Source organism: Gavia stellata, chromosome 1, assembly GCF_030936135.1.
Source record: "Gavia stellata isolate bGavSte3 chromosome 1, bGavSte3.hap2, whole genome shotgun sequence".
In the NCBI taxonomy this organism is placed as follows: Eukaryota; Metazoa; Chordata; class Aves; order Gaviiformes; family Gaviidae; genus Gavia; species Gavia stellata.
The window spans coordinates 74,348,179-74,363,641 of NC_082594.1; the positions used below are offsets into that span (position 1 = coordinate 74,348,179).

Genomic DNA, 15,463 nt, shown 5'->3' on the forward strand with positions numbered 1-15,463 from the left:
TTGGGCTTTGGCCCTTCTGATTTCCTCCCTGCAAAACCTCACAACATCCTTGTAGTCCTCCTGAGTTGCCTGCCCCTTCTTCCAGAGGTCATAAACTCTCCTTTTTTTCCTGAGTCCCAGCAAAAGCTCTCTGTTCAGCCAGGAGGGTCTTATTCCCTGTCAGCTCATCTTCCGGCACGTGGGAATGGCCTGCCTCTGTGTCTTTAAGGCTTCATTCTTGAAGAGTGTCCAGCCTTCCTGGGCTCCTTTGCCCTTCAGGACTGCCTCCCAAGGGACTCTATCAATGAGGCTCCTAAACAGGCCAAAGTCAGCCCTTTGAAAGTCCAGGGTAACAGTTCTGCTGACCCCCCTCCTTACTTCTCTGAGAATCAAAAACTCTATCATTTCATGACCACTGTGCCCAAGACAGCCTCCAACTGTCACGTCTCCCACAAGTCCTTCTCTGTTCACAAACAAGTCCTGCAGAGTGCCTTCCACACTTGGCTCACTCACCAGCTGTGTCAGGATGTTATCTTCCACACATTCCAGGAATCTCCTGGACTGTTTCCTCTCTGCTGTATTGTGTTTCCAGCAGACATCTGGTAAGTTAAATTTCCCCACAAGAACAAGGGCTAGGGACTGCGAAACTTCTCCCAGCTGCTTATAGAATATTTTGTCTGTCTCCCTGTCCTGGTTGGGTGGTCTATAACAGACTCCCACTATGATATCTGCCTTGTTGGCCTTCCCACTGATTCTTAGCCACAGACACTCAACCCTGTTGTCACCATCATTAACCTCTAGACAATCGAAACACTCCTGGACATACAGGGCTACCCCACTGCCTCTCCTTCCTTGCCTGTCCCTTCTGAAGACCTTGTAGCCATCCAGCACTCCAGTTGTGTGACTATATCATAGTTTTCCTGCTGGACAATGGCTTCCAGCTCCTCCTTTTTGGTGCCCATGCTGTGTGCATTGGTATAGATCCACTTTAGTCAGGCTATTGATCCTGCCACCTTTATGAGGGGGAGAAGCCCTAATTCCTATATGGTGTTGCTTTTACATATTAACTCAGTGTCTTAAAGCCAAGCAGGCCTCTGATATTGCCTTAATACAGACGAAGGTACGTCTGTCAAATGTACACCCTCAGTTTTAGCTGTTTTTACATTTTACATTCACAACTTTCTTCTGTATATCTTCCATGCCACAGAGGATTATCTGCAGTAATCTTAAAGATCAGAGAATCTTCTTTAACTGTGGGGACTCTGGTAATGAGCCTAGCTCTCACACCAAAGACTTTACAGCACTGCTGGGCTTTAAGAACTTCATACTGAAAAAGTTTGAAGATGGCCCAGACTTTGAATGTCATGAAAGAGCTAAGGAAAACAGCAGCTGGATTTTTATAGGAGGATACAGTTTCTGGCTGTTCCGGAAAAGAGCAAGAGGACAGTTTGGGCACTTGTGCTGGTTTTGGCTGGGGTAGAGTTAACTTTCTTCATAGCAGCTAGTATGGGGCTGTGTTTTGGATTTGTGCTGGAAACAGTGTTGATAAAGCAGGGATGTTTTAGTTACTGCTGAGCAGTGCTTACACAGAGTCAAGGCCTTTTCTGCTTCTCACCACCAGCGAGTAGGCTGGGGGTGCACAAGAAGTTGGGAGGGGACACAGCCGGGACAGCTGACCCCAACTGACCAAAGGGATATTCCATACCATATGACGTCATGCTCAGCATATAAAGCTGGGGGAAGAAGAAGGAAGGGGGGGACATTTGGAGTAATGGCGTTTGTCTTCCCAAGTAACCGTTACGCGTGATGGAGCCCTGCTTTCCTGGAGATGGCTGAACACCTGCCTGCTGATGGGAAGTGGTGAATGAATTCCTTCTTTTGCTTTGCTTGCGTGTGCGGCTTTTGCTTTACCTATTAAACTGTCTTTATCTCAACCCACGAGCTTTCTCACTTTTACTCTTCCGATTCTCTCCCCCATCCCACCTGGGGGGAGTGAGCGAGCGGCTGTGTGGTGCTTGGTTACCAGCTGGGCTTAAACCACGACAGTCCTTTTTGGCGCCCAACGTGGGGCTCGAAGGGTTCAAGATAACGACAGGTTTGATTGGAATGTGCTAGATCAAATTTATAGCTGTTATTGCTGTTTAGCTATTAATCGGCAGGCTCCTGTGCTTGCCATGGGGTTTGCTTGCCTTACTGTCTATTAGAGTCTAGTGCTCGTTAGTGGCTGCTTTTTGCTTTCGCTGCTTGCTGTACTGCCATACTGCTTATCATCTTACTCTGCTATGCCTGGGAACATTTTGATAACAGCAATGGCCATGCGCCTGGGCTGGCAGATGGCCAGGGCATCGCTGCTCTTTCTGTGCTGCTGTACTGGACAGGCTGGAACTCCAGTGTGAACTCGAGTCAAAGGGACTGTGACCTGTGGATGAGTCCATGTGGGAGCAGGACACCCCGAAGTGTCTGTGGCCATGGATAAACCCACATCAGAGCAGGTACATCTCGAAGCGTCTGTGGCCGTGGTTATGTCTGTGCCACAGCAGGTGTAACTCTGAAGGGATTGTGGTCCAAGGGTAAGCCCACGCAGGAGAAGGTACACCTCGAAGCATCTGTGGTTGTGGATACGTCCATGCTGCAGCAGGTACACCTGGAAGCATCAGCGGCTGTGCATGAGGTCATGCTGGAGCACCTCAAAGTGTGAGGCCATGGATAAGCCCACAAGAGAGCAGGTACACCCCTGGAGAGACTGCAGCCATGGGAAAGGCCATGTTGGAGCAGGTTTACTTTTGAAGGGACTGTGGCTGTGGGTAAGGCCACGCTGGAGCAGGTATATCTCTGAAGGCATTGTGACCCATGGATAAGGCCACGCTGGAACAGGTGCACCTCGAAGTGACTGTGGCTGTGGATAGCTCTCTGCTGCAGCAGGTATACCCCTGAAGAGACTGTGGCACACAGATAAGGCTCCACTTGGAGCAGGTACAATCCTAAGGAACTGCAGTCTGTGGATAAGTCCAAGCCAGAGCAGGGGCAAGGGGAGGAGTTCATTGCAATATTAAACCCTATGGTCTGGTCCAAAGGGACCAGGGGTGGAGGTTGTAATGGAAACACCTTTAAATTGTTGTAACCCAGGATTTGAGTTGCATGTTATGGGAATTATTATAGCAAGAACCCCTTGTTGCTAGCCAGGCTAGGAGCAAGGGGAGGAGTTCATTGCAGTGCTAAACCCTGTGGTCTGGTCCAAAGGGACTGGGGTAGAGATTGTAATGGAAATACCTTTAAATTGTTGTAACCCATGATTTGAGTTGCATGTTACAGGAATTACTGTAGCAGGAACCACCTGAACCACTGGAGGACAAGCCTTACAAGAAGCAGTGCAAGTGCAGCAGTGACCCCACCTGAGCTGGCTGTGGTGCCCAAAAAGTCCATGCAATACAACACTTGTCCTGAGTGACCACCATAACAGATGGAGCCCAAAGTCATGGACCAAATTAACTCAATGGACATTTTGTGGACATTTGCAGATATTTATGGACATTTTTCAGGGGTGGTCCATAGACTAAGGGAATGGAATATGTGTATTCTATCAAAGGATGGGAAGGGGGGTGATGGTTAATGAGAATGTATTGAATAGTGTGAGACCTGAGCATGACGTAAATGGTATGGAATAAGGGGTGGAGAATGTGCTGGTTTTGGCTGGGGTAGAGTTAACTTTCTTCATAGCAGCTAGTATGGGGCTGTGTTTTGGATTTGTGCTGGAAACAGTGTTGATAAAGCAGGGATGTTTTAGTTACTGCTGAGCAGTGCTTACACAGAGTCAAAGCCTTTTCTGCTTCTCACCACCAGCGAGTAGGCTGGGGGTGCACAAGAAGTTGGGAGGGGACACAGCCGGGACAGCTGACCCCAACTGACCAAAGGGATATTCCATACCATATGACATCATGCTCAGCATATAAAGCTGGGGGAAGAAGAAGGAAGGGGGGGACATTTGGAGTAATGGCGTTTGTCTTCCCAAGTAACCGTTACGCGTGATGGAGCCCTGCTTTCCTGGAGATGGCTGAACACCTGCCTGCCGATGGGAAGTGGTGAATGAATTCCTTCTTTTGCTTTGCTTGCGTGTGCGGCTTTTGCTTTACCTATTAAACTGTCTTTATCTCAACCCACGAGCTTTCTCACTTTTACTCTTCCGATTCTCTCCCCCATCCCACCTGGGGGGAGTGAGCGAGCGGCTGTGTGGTGCTTAGTTGCCAGCTGGGCTTAAACCACGACAGCACTCAATATCAATATAGAGAAAAGATTCCTTGTGCTTATATCCGATGATGCTGTTCTTTGTGCTACAACAAAACCCAAAACTTTCAGTTAACAACTGAATGAGTTCTTCATTAAGAACAAGCGAGTAGACTGCCATTTAATGGACAGCAATCACAGTTTAAGTCCATGTTACTCATTTCCATCATTGCAAACATCATAGAAACAATGCAAAGTATACTCAGAAAGTAAATTAGATATTAGTGTAAGACATACAAAATACCTGCTGTATTTTGCTTCTAGATCTGTACAATTTAGAGGCATAATAATACTGCTAAAGACTGCACTGAAGTCTTTAAAGAAAAACTGTGAGGCATTTCCTAAATTTCCTTATTTGTTTTGCCTGCCTTTCAAAGTCAAGAGCAGCAACATCCTTCTTTTGAAAGATCTCAAGTCACTCTCATTCCCTACAATACCACCCTTTGATTTGGATTATGAGTTTTATATCCATAGACAAAATATGTACCTAAATCAGGGCTGTCTTACCGACAAGACATAAAACTGAGCCCCAGGATTTCTCACCATTAAAAGACTCCTTTAGAAACAATAGGAACTTTCAATATCAGTGTCCTGGTTAAAATCAAGCTCAGGTAGGTGTATTCTGTCCACTAAAAGAATTTTCTACAGTTTCAATTACACATTGTACACAACAATTAAGTTCAAAAACAAAGCTGAATAGTGCTCCTCTTAAATAACTGCTATATTTTTATGCCATACATTCGATTCTTGATAGGCTTTTTGAATCTTTCAAATTGAAAAATGTTTTACAAATTTGATCTATTGTAACTGTAAAAGAACATCAAAGGATCTATAGTTGTGGGTATTTTTAATTATATATTTTAATACATTTTATGTTTTAGTGAAGGCTATCACTTTTCACTCATATTGCAAAGAAGTAGGGTTGGTTTAGGAATATAAACAATATTTCTAGGTTTATACCTTCAATGTGTCTGAAGCTTTAAAACTAGTTTAGGATTTTATTGAGCAGAATCAGCAGAAATAATAAATCAGCGATACTCCACTGTGCAAGGCCCCACCTGCATCTGGGACCAAAGGAGGGGTGCTAAGAGACAGAACAGCAACAGCACTGGACCGCTGAGAGAAATCCCCCTGTTTAGCTATACTGCGGGTTGCACTCCTTTAATAGCTGTAATTAGCATAATGTCCTGTGGGTAATGGATTTTATTCACACCTGGGTTTTGACCCTGTAAGGTTAGAAGAAAAGTGCCGGCAGCCCCCTCCTCCTACCTCCTTTCTTGAAGTAGAGCCTACAACCGAGCTTGTGTGGCCAGAATAACACAGCTGTATGCATCCTAGAGATTGCCTCTTTCTGCAGAATTGTGACAATGCTGACTTTCAGGTGTTGACCTCCAGGAAAATATACAGAGAAGAAAAATAGTGCAAAACTATACACTGTAGAAATATCCCCTTCGGACCACAGCAATAGTCACTACAGCAGAGAAATATTTTTTGCGCTTTTCTACACTAGCAACTGAGAACTCAGGAGGTAGGGACTTTCAAATATGAATTAATTTTTATTTTCCACTTCTTTTTTTTTCCTTCTTTTTTCAACACCATACGTCTAATAAATCATTAATAAAAGAAAGAGATAAAAAGACAAATAAGTGCCAGCTCTTTAAATGTCAAATGTACAAACCCCCTTCAAATAATGTCTTAGCTACAACATTTTCAGCTCAGTAAAGAGTCTAGTTCTACACAACTGAACAGTCTTAACACTGGATTTCTGACTGTGCACTTACTTAAATTGAGTTGAATCCATATTTCATGTTATTTTAAAACTCATAAGCCAATAGAAGCAGTGGAATTAAAGCTCCTCTTGTTCTGAAATTGTTGTAGCTAGCGATCTTCATTTGTCCTCCAAAATTTCAGGGCAGCATTCCCTAGACACTATTGGAAGGTCTACATACAACTCAGTCTCAAGAGGTACCATAATTCCATCATGTACTAGAATAGGAAGCACTAATGAATAAAACCTTATTCAATGTCCTCTTGTGCAAAAGAAATATAGATGCAGATTTGTCAGAAAGCCACAGAAAACCAGTGAAGTTACTTCCTTGTTTGTTTCATTCAGTTCCTTTTAAATGTCCTGTTTTCTTTCCCTTCACGGTCAAAACATAATTGAAATACTGACAGATAGTACATAAAAAAACCCATGAGCAATACAATTTTTCCAGCTACTTAGTCAGCCTGACCATTAATGCCCAGACATGTGAACTAATAGGGTTGTTCAGCATTCAGAATTGACAAACCAAAAGGCTCAAAGGCCCAAATTCATTTGACCTGTCTTTGGGCACCCCTCTCAGCTACTAAAGTTCTGTGCGTGAGGGGCTCTGATGTGCTCTGGAGAGAAGGTCTGGCAATTTCAGTGGATGAATAAACATCTGCCTCCCAGACATGCTGGTATCCCCATCACCAAACAGGGAGCCTGGGGCCGCCAGACTCCTAATTTACAACCTAAAATAAGTTCTTAAAGATAGCTGGGAAAAATATAAACCTAAATTTCCAGAACCAGATCCCCTGAAAAATTACCATGTTTATTTCTTAACCATGTGATTCTGAGCAAGAAAACTTCTGCCAGGAAAGAACTGGCAAACTCCAAGGAAGACCCAAAGATTTCAGAATTGTGACCATCTCACCAGGAACTGCCCACGGCCATCACTGTCCTTGGCTTCCTCAATTAATGGACAAGACTTTTCATCCCTTCTCACATTCAGAGACACATTATACAGACCAAGGAGCATCTATGCGATACTCAGTTGCTCCTTATGTCTGAGCCCAGTGCCAGCAGCAGCAGCTCTCTCTTGGGAAACACTGCTGAAGATGACAACAATGTGGCAGTTATACTGGCAAAGGTCTCTTCATCTTGCTTGAGATTTACTCAATCCTTCTTTCATTTCCAGGACAACAGCCACAGCAATGAAGGAAAATTACTGTCTTTTCTCATCCTATCATCTTCCAAGCCCATAGCTGCCTGTCCGCTTCCTGACAATAGAGAAAAGTAATTGCACCCACCAGAAATTTTTCAGGACAAAATGTTGCACAGCATTTTCCAAGACAGGCACAAATGCTGACACTCACTTCACGGACACATAAGCATACAGCAGTGTTTACCCTGAACCCCAGAAATGCTATCAAATCACCAGAATTGAACCTCTGCATTATGTAGTGAACAACTAACCCTAAAATATGTAGTTATAATGTATTATTTCATCAGACTCTTTGACAAAATGTCTTGTTTGCCAAGTTCCTTTGGTTGCATAAGCAGTGCTAAGATCCAATCTTTTGCCTTAAGCACCAGGCAGTAATGATATAATTGTCATCTACCCCTTCCACAATGGGATTAACCTACCCTGAGGATTCCTTCACACCACTTCAGTGCTGATAAGACTTCTCTTTTGGAAATAATTTTTAAAGGCCATCAACACTTTCTTTTTTAAAAAAAAGAAAAGCCCCTTTCCCTCCATTTTTGGGGGCTACGAGATCTTTTAAAGCAAAACCTTTTCCACATTTCATTCCCTAACAATAGGATGCTGTCCATTAGCTTTTTTTTTTTTTTTTTTTGACATGGGAAAGTCAGAAGCATATTAATTTTCAGGCTAACACTCCTATGAGACTTTTGCTACTATAACTCAGCATAGGCTCAGCTTTATCCTAATAGAACGCAGTCTGGAGAGTTTAAGCTTTTGCTAATAATGATAATGATCTAACTTTTTATCCAAATATTTGTATGGAGCCTATCTGAATACCTCCTATGGAACTCTAGTGCCTTTAATTCAAATAATTCCCATGGTACTGTTTATATTTTTACTTTTGTTTCATACACATGGAAGTCTCTTTTAAAATCCCGGCAGCCCTTCAACAAATCAAATTAAAGGAATTTGGGTTAAGATGATAACCGATACCTTAGGAAAATCAGCTGAGACTTACAAAGACTCCGAGGCTGGTGAAGTGCCTCTCACTCAGCGTAATCTGGCCAACTTTATATTCCTTATGCCTTTTTTTTTTTTAATCTGATAGTTTAATGATATCAGAATATGTTTGGTGATTAGCAAATTGTGAAGAAAGATGATATTTTTACGGCAAACATATATATAAAGGTATGCTGATTATTCAAATCACTGGTTTCAAAGAGGAACAGATTAAACTCATAACATAATGATGAGTAATGATGAGTACAAAAAGATGTTTATCAAATGAATAACTGTTGGTTGGTATAAATTGTCCTGCCTTTGCCACATGCTCTTAAAATTCAATCTATAAATTACATCATTATAATCTTTGTTAGGTATTAAGGTCACTTGTACTAGCAATCACTTAGCTAAATAAAGTTGGATTACACACAAAACTGGTTTTAGTTTTAAGCTCTGTAAAGTCAAGGAAACTCTTTGGAGGGGCATGGAAGGGGGAGAAGGGGTAGATCCACGGCAGGACACCATTCTATCAATTTTAACTTTATTTAACCATCTGCTTGTTTTGTGCTAATGCACTGACAATACAAGAAATCCCAGTTAACACCAAGATGGGCACTAGGAGAATGGCTATGAGCTTTCATGATTAGAGGTACATTTCCCAAAGACTTCAAAAAGACTTTCCTTACAGTGAGGAGTGCTAAATAGGTCAACAAACGGATACTCAAACCATTTCTGTGAGCCAGCCAGAAAATCTCCCGGTGACTTCAGTAGACTTTGAATCAAGCTTTCAGATCTCAACTATTATACATTTTCTGCATCTTTTCAATGAGCAGTGATGTGTCTCTGTTCTGAAAGCTAAATGTATCTTTGTAGTTTCTCTCACAAAAGATCAGAACCCTATAAGCACCATCTGGACTGCTTCTTTGTGTGTCTGTACTTTATGCAGATATGGTCTTCAAACACAGACTGCAAAACTCCTATTGTAGCAGCAGACAGTGATGGAGATCCTTATCCAGGAGTTCTCTGAAGTCAAAAGGAGCTGCATCAGGCCCTCCCTATGCTTGCATAATAAAATCACTGAACCTATTGTGCCAGTTTATATATGCCATAATTGCATAACTATTACCCTGTGCCAGCTTTCTCACATAAACTCTTACCTCCAAGGCACGCACCCATGGCCAGCGAGAAGATTAATGGTTTCATAGGCAAGTTAACGTCAGGATCTTTACTCAGGTTGAGAAGCACAGGAATCTGTGGTTTAAGAATAAAAGAGAAAGAGATTCAGGAGACATTATCCAACCATCAGCACAATATAAATAAAAGTCATTTAAGTAAACAACTTAAGCCACCAGCAAGTACAAAGAATAACTTGCAGGGGGGGTTTGGGGGGGGGTGTTTTTTTTTTAATTAGTATCTTTGCATCATATTCTTGATCTGTGCTCACTTTTCCCCATTGACTGTGCTAGTCCCACAAGCCAAAGAGAAGGTATCAGCAATGTTAGGCCAAGCCTGACACAGGTACTGCTAACAAAACTGAGGCTCTCTTAAGGTTATGAGTGCCTCCCATTAGATTCTTCTAGTTCAACAGGAAACTGACAGTGACTATAAACCAATTCCCCTTCCATTTCTTGAAACCTAAAGGACAGAGCTGTATCCCTTCTTCTTGCTGGAGACAGCTGTAAGAGATGCTCAGACCTTCACAATCAAGATGTCTGTAGATCATGTGTCAGTAACTAAAAAATTCCTGAATCCTTGTTATAATCAAAAGTGTCTGATCTGTTAAGGAAAAATTGAGAAAGATCAATGTGACAGACTTCTGAATTCATAAGAAGAGCTGAGTTATTTTACTTTTTATTCTAACATTATATTTACCAGAGAATGTAGATTTAGGTCACTGGGAAATATTTGCAAGTTTTAGGAATTTCATTTAATCACTGTAGCAAATAAAATAAAATAAAATAAAGCCCCAGAAAAGTCAAATGAGGTTTGTAGGGAGACATAATAGACTTCATTAGGCAATTGGTATAGAGCCCAGAAATACAGCAGGCAGGTTTTCTAGTAGCACCAAATCTCAGTCAGTAACACCAGCTTCAAAGCTTCAAAGCTAAACAACTTCCACCTTAGTTGGGAAAAACTGGTCTGAGTTCAACTTAATTGTGTAACCACTTGGTTTGAAAGAAAGGTGTAATCAGTACCTGTAGAGAGAAGGTCACTAGCAAGGGGAGAGGTGATACTGTTATTAAGCTGTTTTTAACATGTCCAGAGGTTTATGGGACCAAAAGGGAGAGAGAAAGAATAAGCAAACGTGAAACAGCAAGAGATCAAGCAGGAAGGGATTTGTGGAAATAACTGTGATATGCCTTAAAATTAATGCTTTCTCAGAGTCCAGGATTTTCAGTAGTGAATAGAGTTATGATTTTTAATCCTCCAATTTGTCATTTGTATGTATTTCACAGGTCCCCCTCAAGGGGTATGATCTCAGAGATGGAACAGCTACTTCCTGAAAAATGCATTCACTTTGATAGCTGAATGATGCTCATCTTTACTGACTGTGTGTGTTCTTTTGGTATGGAGCAATATATAGGCTTTATGAAGAATTACAAGCCTTTCCCCATCCCTCCTGCCAGTAGTGCTAATCATCCCTCTTAAATCCTATAACTGATTAACCTAGATAAGTTAATGTCTAAACAATTATTCTTGAATTGTACATTGCCTGAAAATGTCTATTTCTATTTTAAGGCCTAAAGGAGGGTCAGCATGCTCAACATCTTGTCTGTTTTTTTCCATAAAACAGTCACGAAAGATTTCATTTCTCCCTACAAACTTTGTTTCTCTCAAACCATCACTGCTAGAACATGATATGCAATTCAAACTGCAGTTATATTTATTTCAAAACAATATTGTATTTCCACATTAAATAAAATCTAAACACAAATACTGAAATCACAGGATAAGCCATCTTGCTCAATCTAAATAAAGCATTTTTTCCTACTATATAATTTTGACTGGAGAACCAAAACCAATTATGTTGTTCCTCAGAATTATTTGCAAGTTTCCTGATGTACTACAGTAACTCACTTGTTGCAGGACACAATCCTGAACCATGCAGACTAGCAACACCTTTTTAAATTACACTCCTTCTTGTGCATGCCCTGCCCAGCACAGAGAATGTGCGTAGGTAGAGCATAGAGCAATATTATCCCATTTTCTTGCTCTTGAGGTCAGTCCTAAAGCTGTTGCCAGCCAGCTCCCAAGTGCAGAGCAAGTAATGCCATTTTCACACCCCAGTGGTGGGAACCGTGCGGAAAGCAGAGCCCTATAGCCCTCCCTAATTATGGCACTGTAAATGACAGGGGAAGCGAGAAGCAAAACAGAGATCCCAGACAGAAAGTCCATGAGGTAACTCTCTGCTAGGTATTTGCAGCCACATACACATAATGCTCCCATCAGACCATTTCATTCTCTATTTAGTGAAGGAGCTCAGTGTCAGGAGCTCTCAGTATCCTGTAAATCTCTATTAACTGAAGACACAGAAACCCCCCAGAAGAAAGTCGCTGAAAAAAGGTTTCAACTCACTGTGTCTTCTTTTAAACACAAAGATACATTGTAATGTATCAAGAGAAGGTACAATTGTGTGATATGCTTGAATCTCTATTTCTTAATTTTTTAAACCCAACAAAGTATTTTAGGAGCCCAAATACGCACTTGACCCCACTGGTGTTATTGTTATCTCCTTGATGTAACATTGCTTTTCTTCCACTTAGAAATACTGTGAATTCTTTTTAAAAGGATTCATAATAATTAACTATCTATGTTAAAATTATCATCAGTGATGTCATGCTCCTAAGTGCATTAACAGGCAGTATGTCTAGATCAGGAATCTGTCCTCCCATAAATACCTGGTTTTGGAGCAAGGGACAAACATTGAAACATGCCTTAGCAATACATATTTGTGTACACTTAAATTTGGGTGTTTTCCTTATTTAAAGGAATTAATCTCTTCCAAACAATAACGGTTATAAGCCAGAAAGGGAATGGAAGTCCTATGGACCTCTGACACATGCTTGAAGTTAGATTTAACATGCTTATATCCCTTGTAAAGAAGGGGTATTTCTAACAAGGAATGTTGCACCATAAGTATCAGTTTTGTATAACTACATGAAAGATGAATGCAAAACATTCAGTTAAATTTCTAGTGTTTCAGATAGAAATATATAGTTGATCCATAAAGTACACCAAATTTTTTGCAAACGTTATGGGCTGTCCTCTGGCAACTGCATGCCACAGAGTCTCCAAAAGTCACTAGATTCTAATTCTTTTGATCATGAAAAGATCATACCTTGCTGTCACAGCCTCTTTTCCAAGACTCCAAACTACCCAACACAAGTTGAATCAAGACCTTTATCCTTTTCACCTATTTCTACAACAAAACCTTCTCATGAGCATAGCATTCCGCCAGTCAAGGAGATAAAGAAGGAAGACCTCTTATGAAACTATGAAGACTTCCTTCTGAAATGCAAGCAGAAATGATGGTTTAGCTTTACTAGCTGGACCCTGGATATGTGGAGAGGAGACCAAAGAGGAGGGGCACTGGTCCTGCTATATCAGTGAGCGTCACCTCCTGGGTTGGCAGGAGGACTCATAAGAAACAGCAGAGTGAAGCCCTCTCAGCTACTTCTGCTTCCTCAAGGTAACACTTGTACAAGTAACCACACACCCCCATTGTACAAGAAGGGTAACTTAGACAAGTTTATCCTATACCTATGCAGTGCGGTAGAAGGCATCAGGTCATATTGCCCATTCTGTCTATTTGTGCAAAATTACAATGAAACAGCAATTTACGTCTCTATTTTAGGGATTCATTGGTGCTCTACACCATGGGATTTCATGGCACACACTTTGCTAAGAACTCCATGTGGTAGAAATGTCCTTTGTGAAAAGTGCAGAGAATACGCATTAATAGAAAAAAACTGTTTGTAGTTTCCCAAACTGTTGATGATTGGTCTGTCTCTGCAGAAAGCTACGGCCCAGTCTTACACATTTATCAAGCACTGAAATGCAGGGCATAGAAAACTCTGGTAGGGCAGAAGGCAAAGAAGATCCAAAAATAAAACTGGCACTAAGAACATGAGATAAATACAAAATATTCAGTTTTGCAAATGAAAAGCCTCTGATAGTTTTAGAGGCAATAAATAGTGGGCCAAAAATTATCTGGTTTCTAACAAAGACCTGTCAGAGACTAAGTCTCCTTGTCAGCCAGGTGGTTAATGGAAATTGTTTGTTACTCTATATTGAGGAAATAGTATTTAAACTCAGCTAAAATGAGGATTTACTATGGCTCTAGTTTTAGTTCTGGTAATAAATGAAAAATATAAACAGATGGCTCCAGCATATGTGGCTGATAAAACATGTCAATTAAACTAAAGAGCATACTGGTAATAAAATCATGTCACCTAACATTCTAAGGGCAGAAATCCATGGCTATTTAAATGACAATACTAGGAAAATGCAGGCCTTAAAAACAAGTAGGTCTACCTGTCAAGGAATGTCATTGTGAGTTTAGCCTGTTGAAAAAGAAAGAAAAATATCAGAGGATTAAAAGAATGACACATAGAGCATCACTGCATGATTCACCACATTTATTCTTCAGGCAAAGAAAGCTGGATATCCAACATGAAAAAAACCATTGCCATTCAAGAATTAAAATGTGTGAGACTTAATAACTAAGCTCCTGGTTTATTAATTTTTTATGCATAGAACATTTTGTGGGTGCTTTTTAAGCAACTCCCAGATATATCTATACATATTAGATTTACTGCTGGCAACAGAGTCTTTTGCATACAGTCAGAGTTCATGGAGGTTCCCACAGAGTATATATATTTAATTAAAAATATTTCGCTATTATACATTTTTTACTTATTGGCAAAAAAATGATTGATTTTCCTATCACAATCGCCAGGCATGCTTATGCAGTGAAGTGCAATATACACTCACTCATATAAAAACCTACTTAATGAGGGACCTGGATCTTCACTCTCCAATGCTTAAAGAGAAGGGAAAAGTCTTGGAACTACATTTCATCAAGCAAGTTTCAATCTTGTTTTGGGGCAGTTCATGATCTTTGCATTCAGGACAAATTACATGAAGCAAGCAATTGGAAAATACTTTGAAGACTGTTTTGTCTTTGTGCAGCTCCAATACTTTCTTTTAGTTCAACACAAACAGAATTTCACCAAGACAGAAACAGTAAAAGTAATCAACCTATGATGAGCTAAGTGCCCTCAGAAACTCATTCCACTGTTCCATTTACGCAACTATCTTCCTACAGCACCCTCTGTAGCATAAAATACTTGCTCTGTTCTGAGCTCTTTGCAGAGATTTCAGTTTAGCGAATTTGTACATGAATTCAGAATCACAGAATCACTAAGGTTGGAAAAGACCTGTAAGATCATCAAGTCCAACCATCAACCCAACACCACCATGCACCCTAAACTATGTCTCATAATGCCATGTCCACATGCTCCTTGAACACCTCCAGGGAGGGTGACTCCACCACTTCCCTGGGCAGCCTGTTCCAGTGTTTCACCACTCTCTCAGTAAAGAAATTTTTCCTAATATCCAGCCTGAACCTCCCCTGGCGCAACTTGAGGCAGCTTCCTCTTGTCCTGTCACTAGTCACTTGGGAGAAGAGACCAACACCCACCTCTCTGCAACCCCCTTTCAGGTAATTGTAGAGAGCGATGAGGTCTCCCGTCAGCCTCCTCTTCTCCAGACTGAACAACCCCAGCTCCCTCAGCCGCTGCTCATAAGACTTGTGTTCCAGACCCCTCACCAGCTTCGTCGCCCTTCTCTGGACACGCTCCAGCACCTCAATGTCCTTCTTGTAGTGAGGGGCCCAAAACTGAACACAGGATTCGAGGTGCGGCCTCACCAGAGCCAAGTACAGAGGCATGATCATCTCCCTGCTCCTGCTGGCCACACTATTTCTGATACAGGCCAGGATGCCGTTGGCCTTCTTGGCCACCTGGGCACACTGCTGGCTCATCATCAGCCGGCTGTCAACCAACACCCCCAGATCCTTTTCTGCAGGGCAACTTTCCAGCCACTCGTCCCCAAGCCTGTAGCATTGCATGGGGTTGTTGTGACCCAAGTGCAGGACCTGGCACTTGGCCTTGTTGAACCTCATACAATTGGCCTGGGCCCATCGATCCAGCCTGTCCAGATCCCTCTGCAGAGCCTTCCGACCCTCG

The 15,463-nt window shown here is 41.6% G+C and overlaps 1 protein-coding gene across 1 annotated transcript in view; it reads right to left on the bottom strand.

The window, feature by feature from the left end:
* The window catches only part of OCA2 (OCA2 melanosomal transmembrane protein), a 184,945-nt gene that overhangs the window by 55,482 nt on the left and 114,000 nt on the right, over positions 1 to 15,463 (bottom strand). Inside the window, exon 21 of the mRNA XM_059822678.1 lies at positions 9,371 to 9,464. Within this exon, the coding sequence (XP_059678661.1) occupies positions 9,371 to 9,464 (94 nt within the window). The remainder of the gene's footprint in view (positions 1 to 9,370; positions 9,465 to 15,463) is intronic.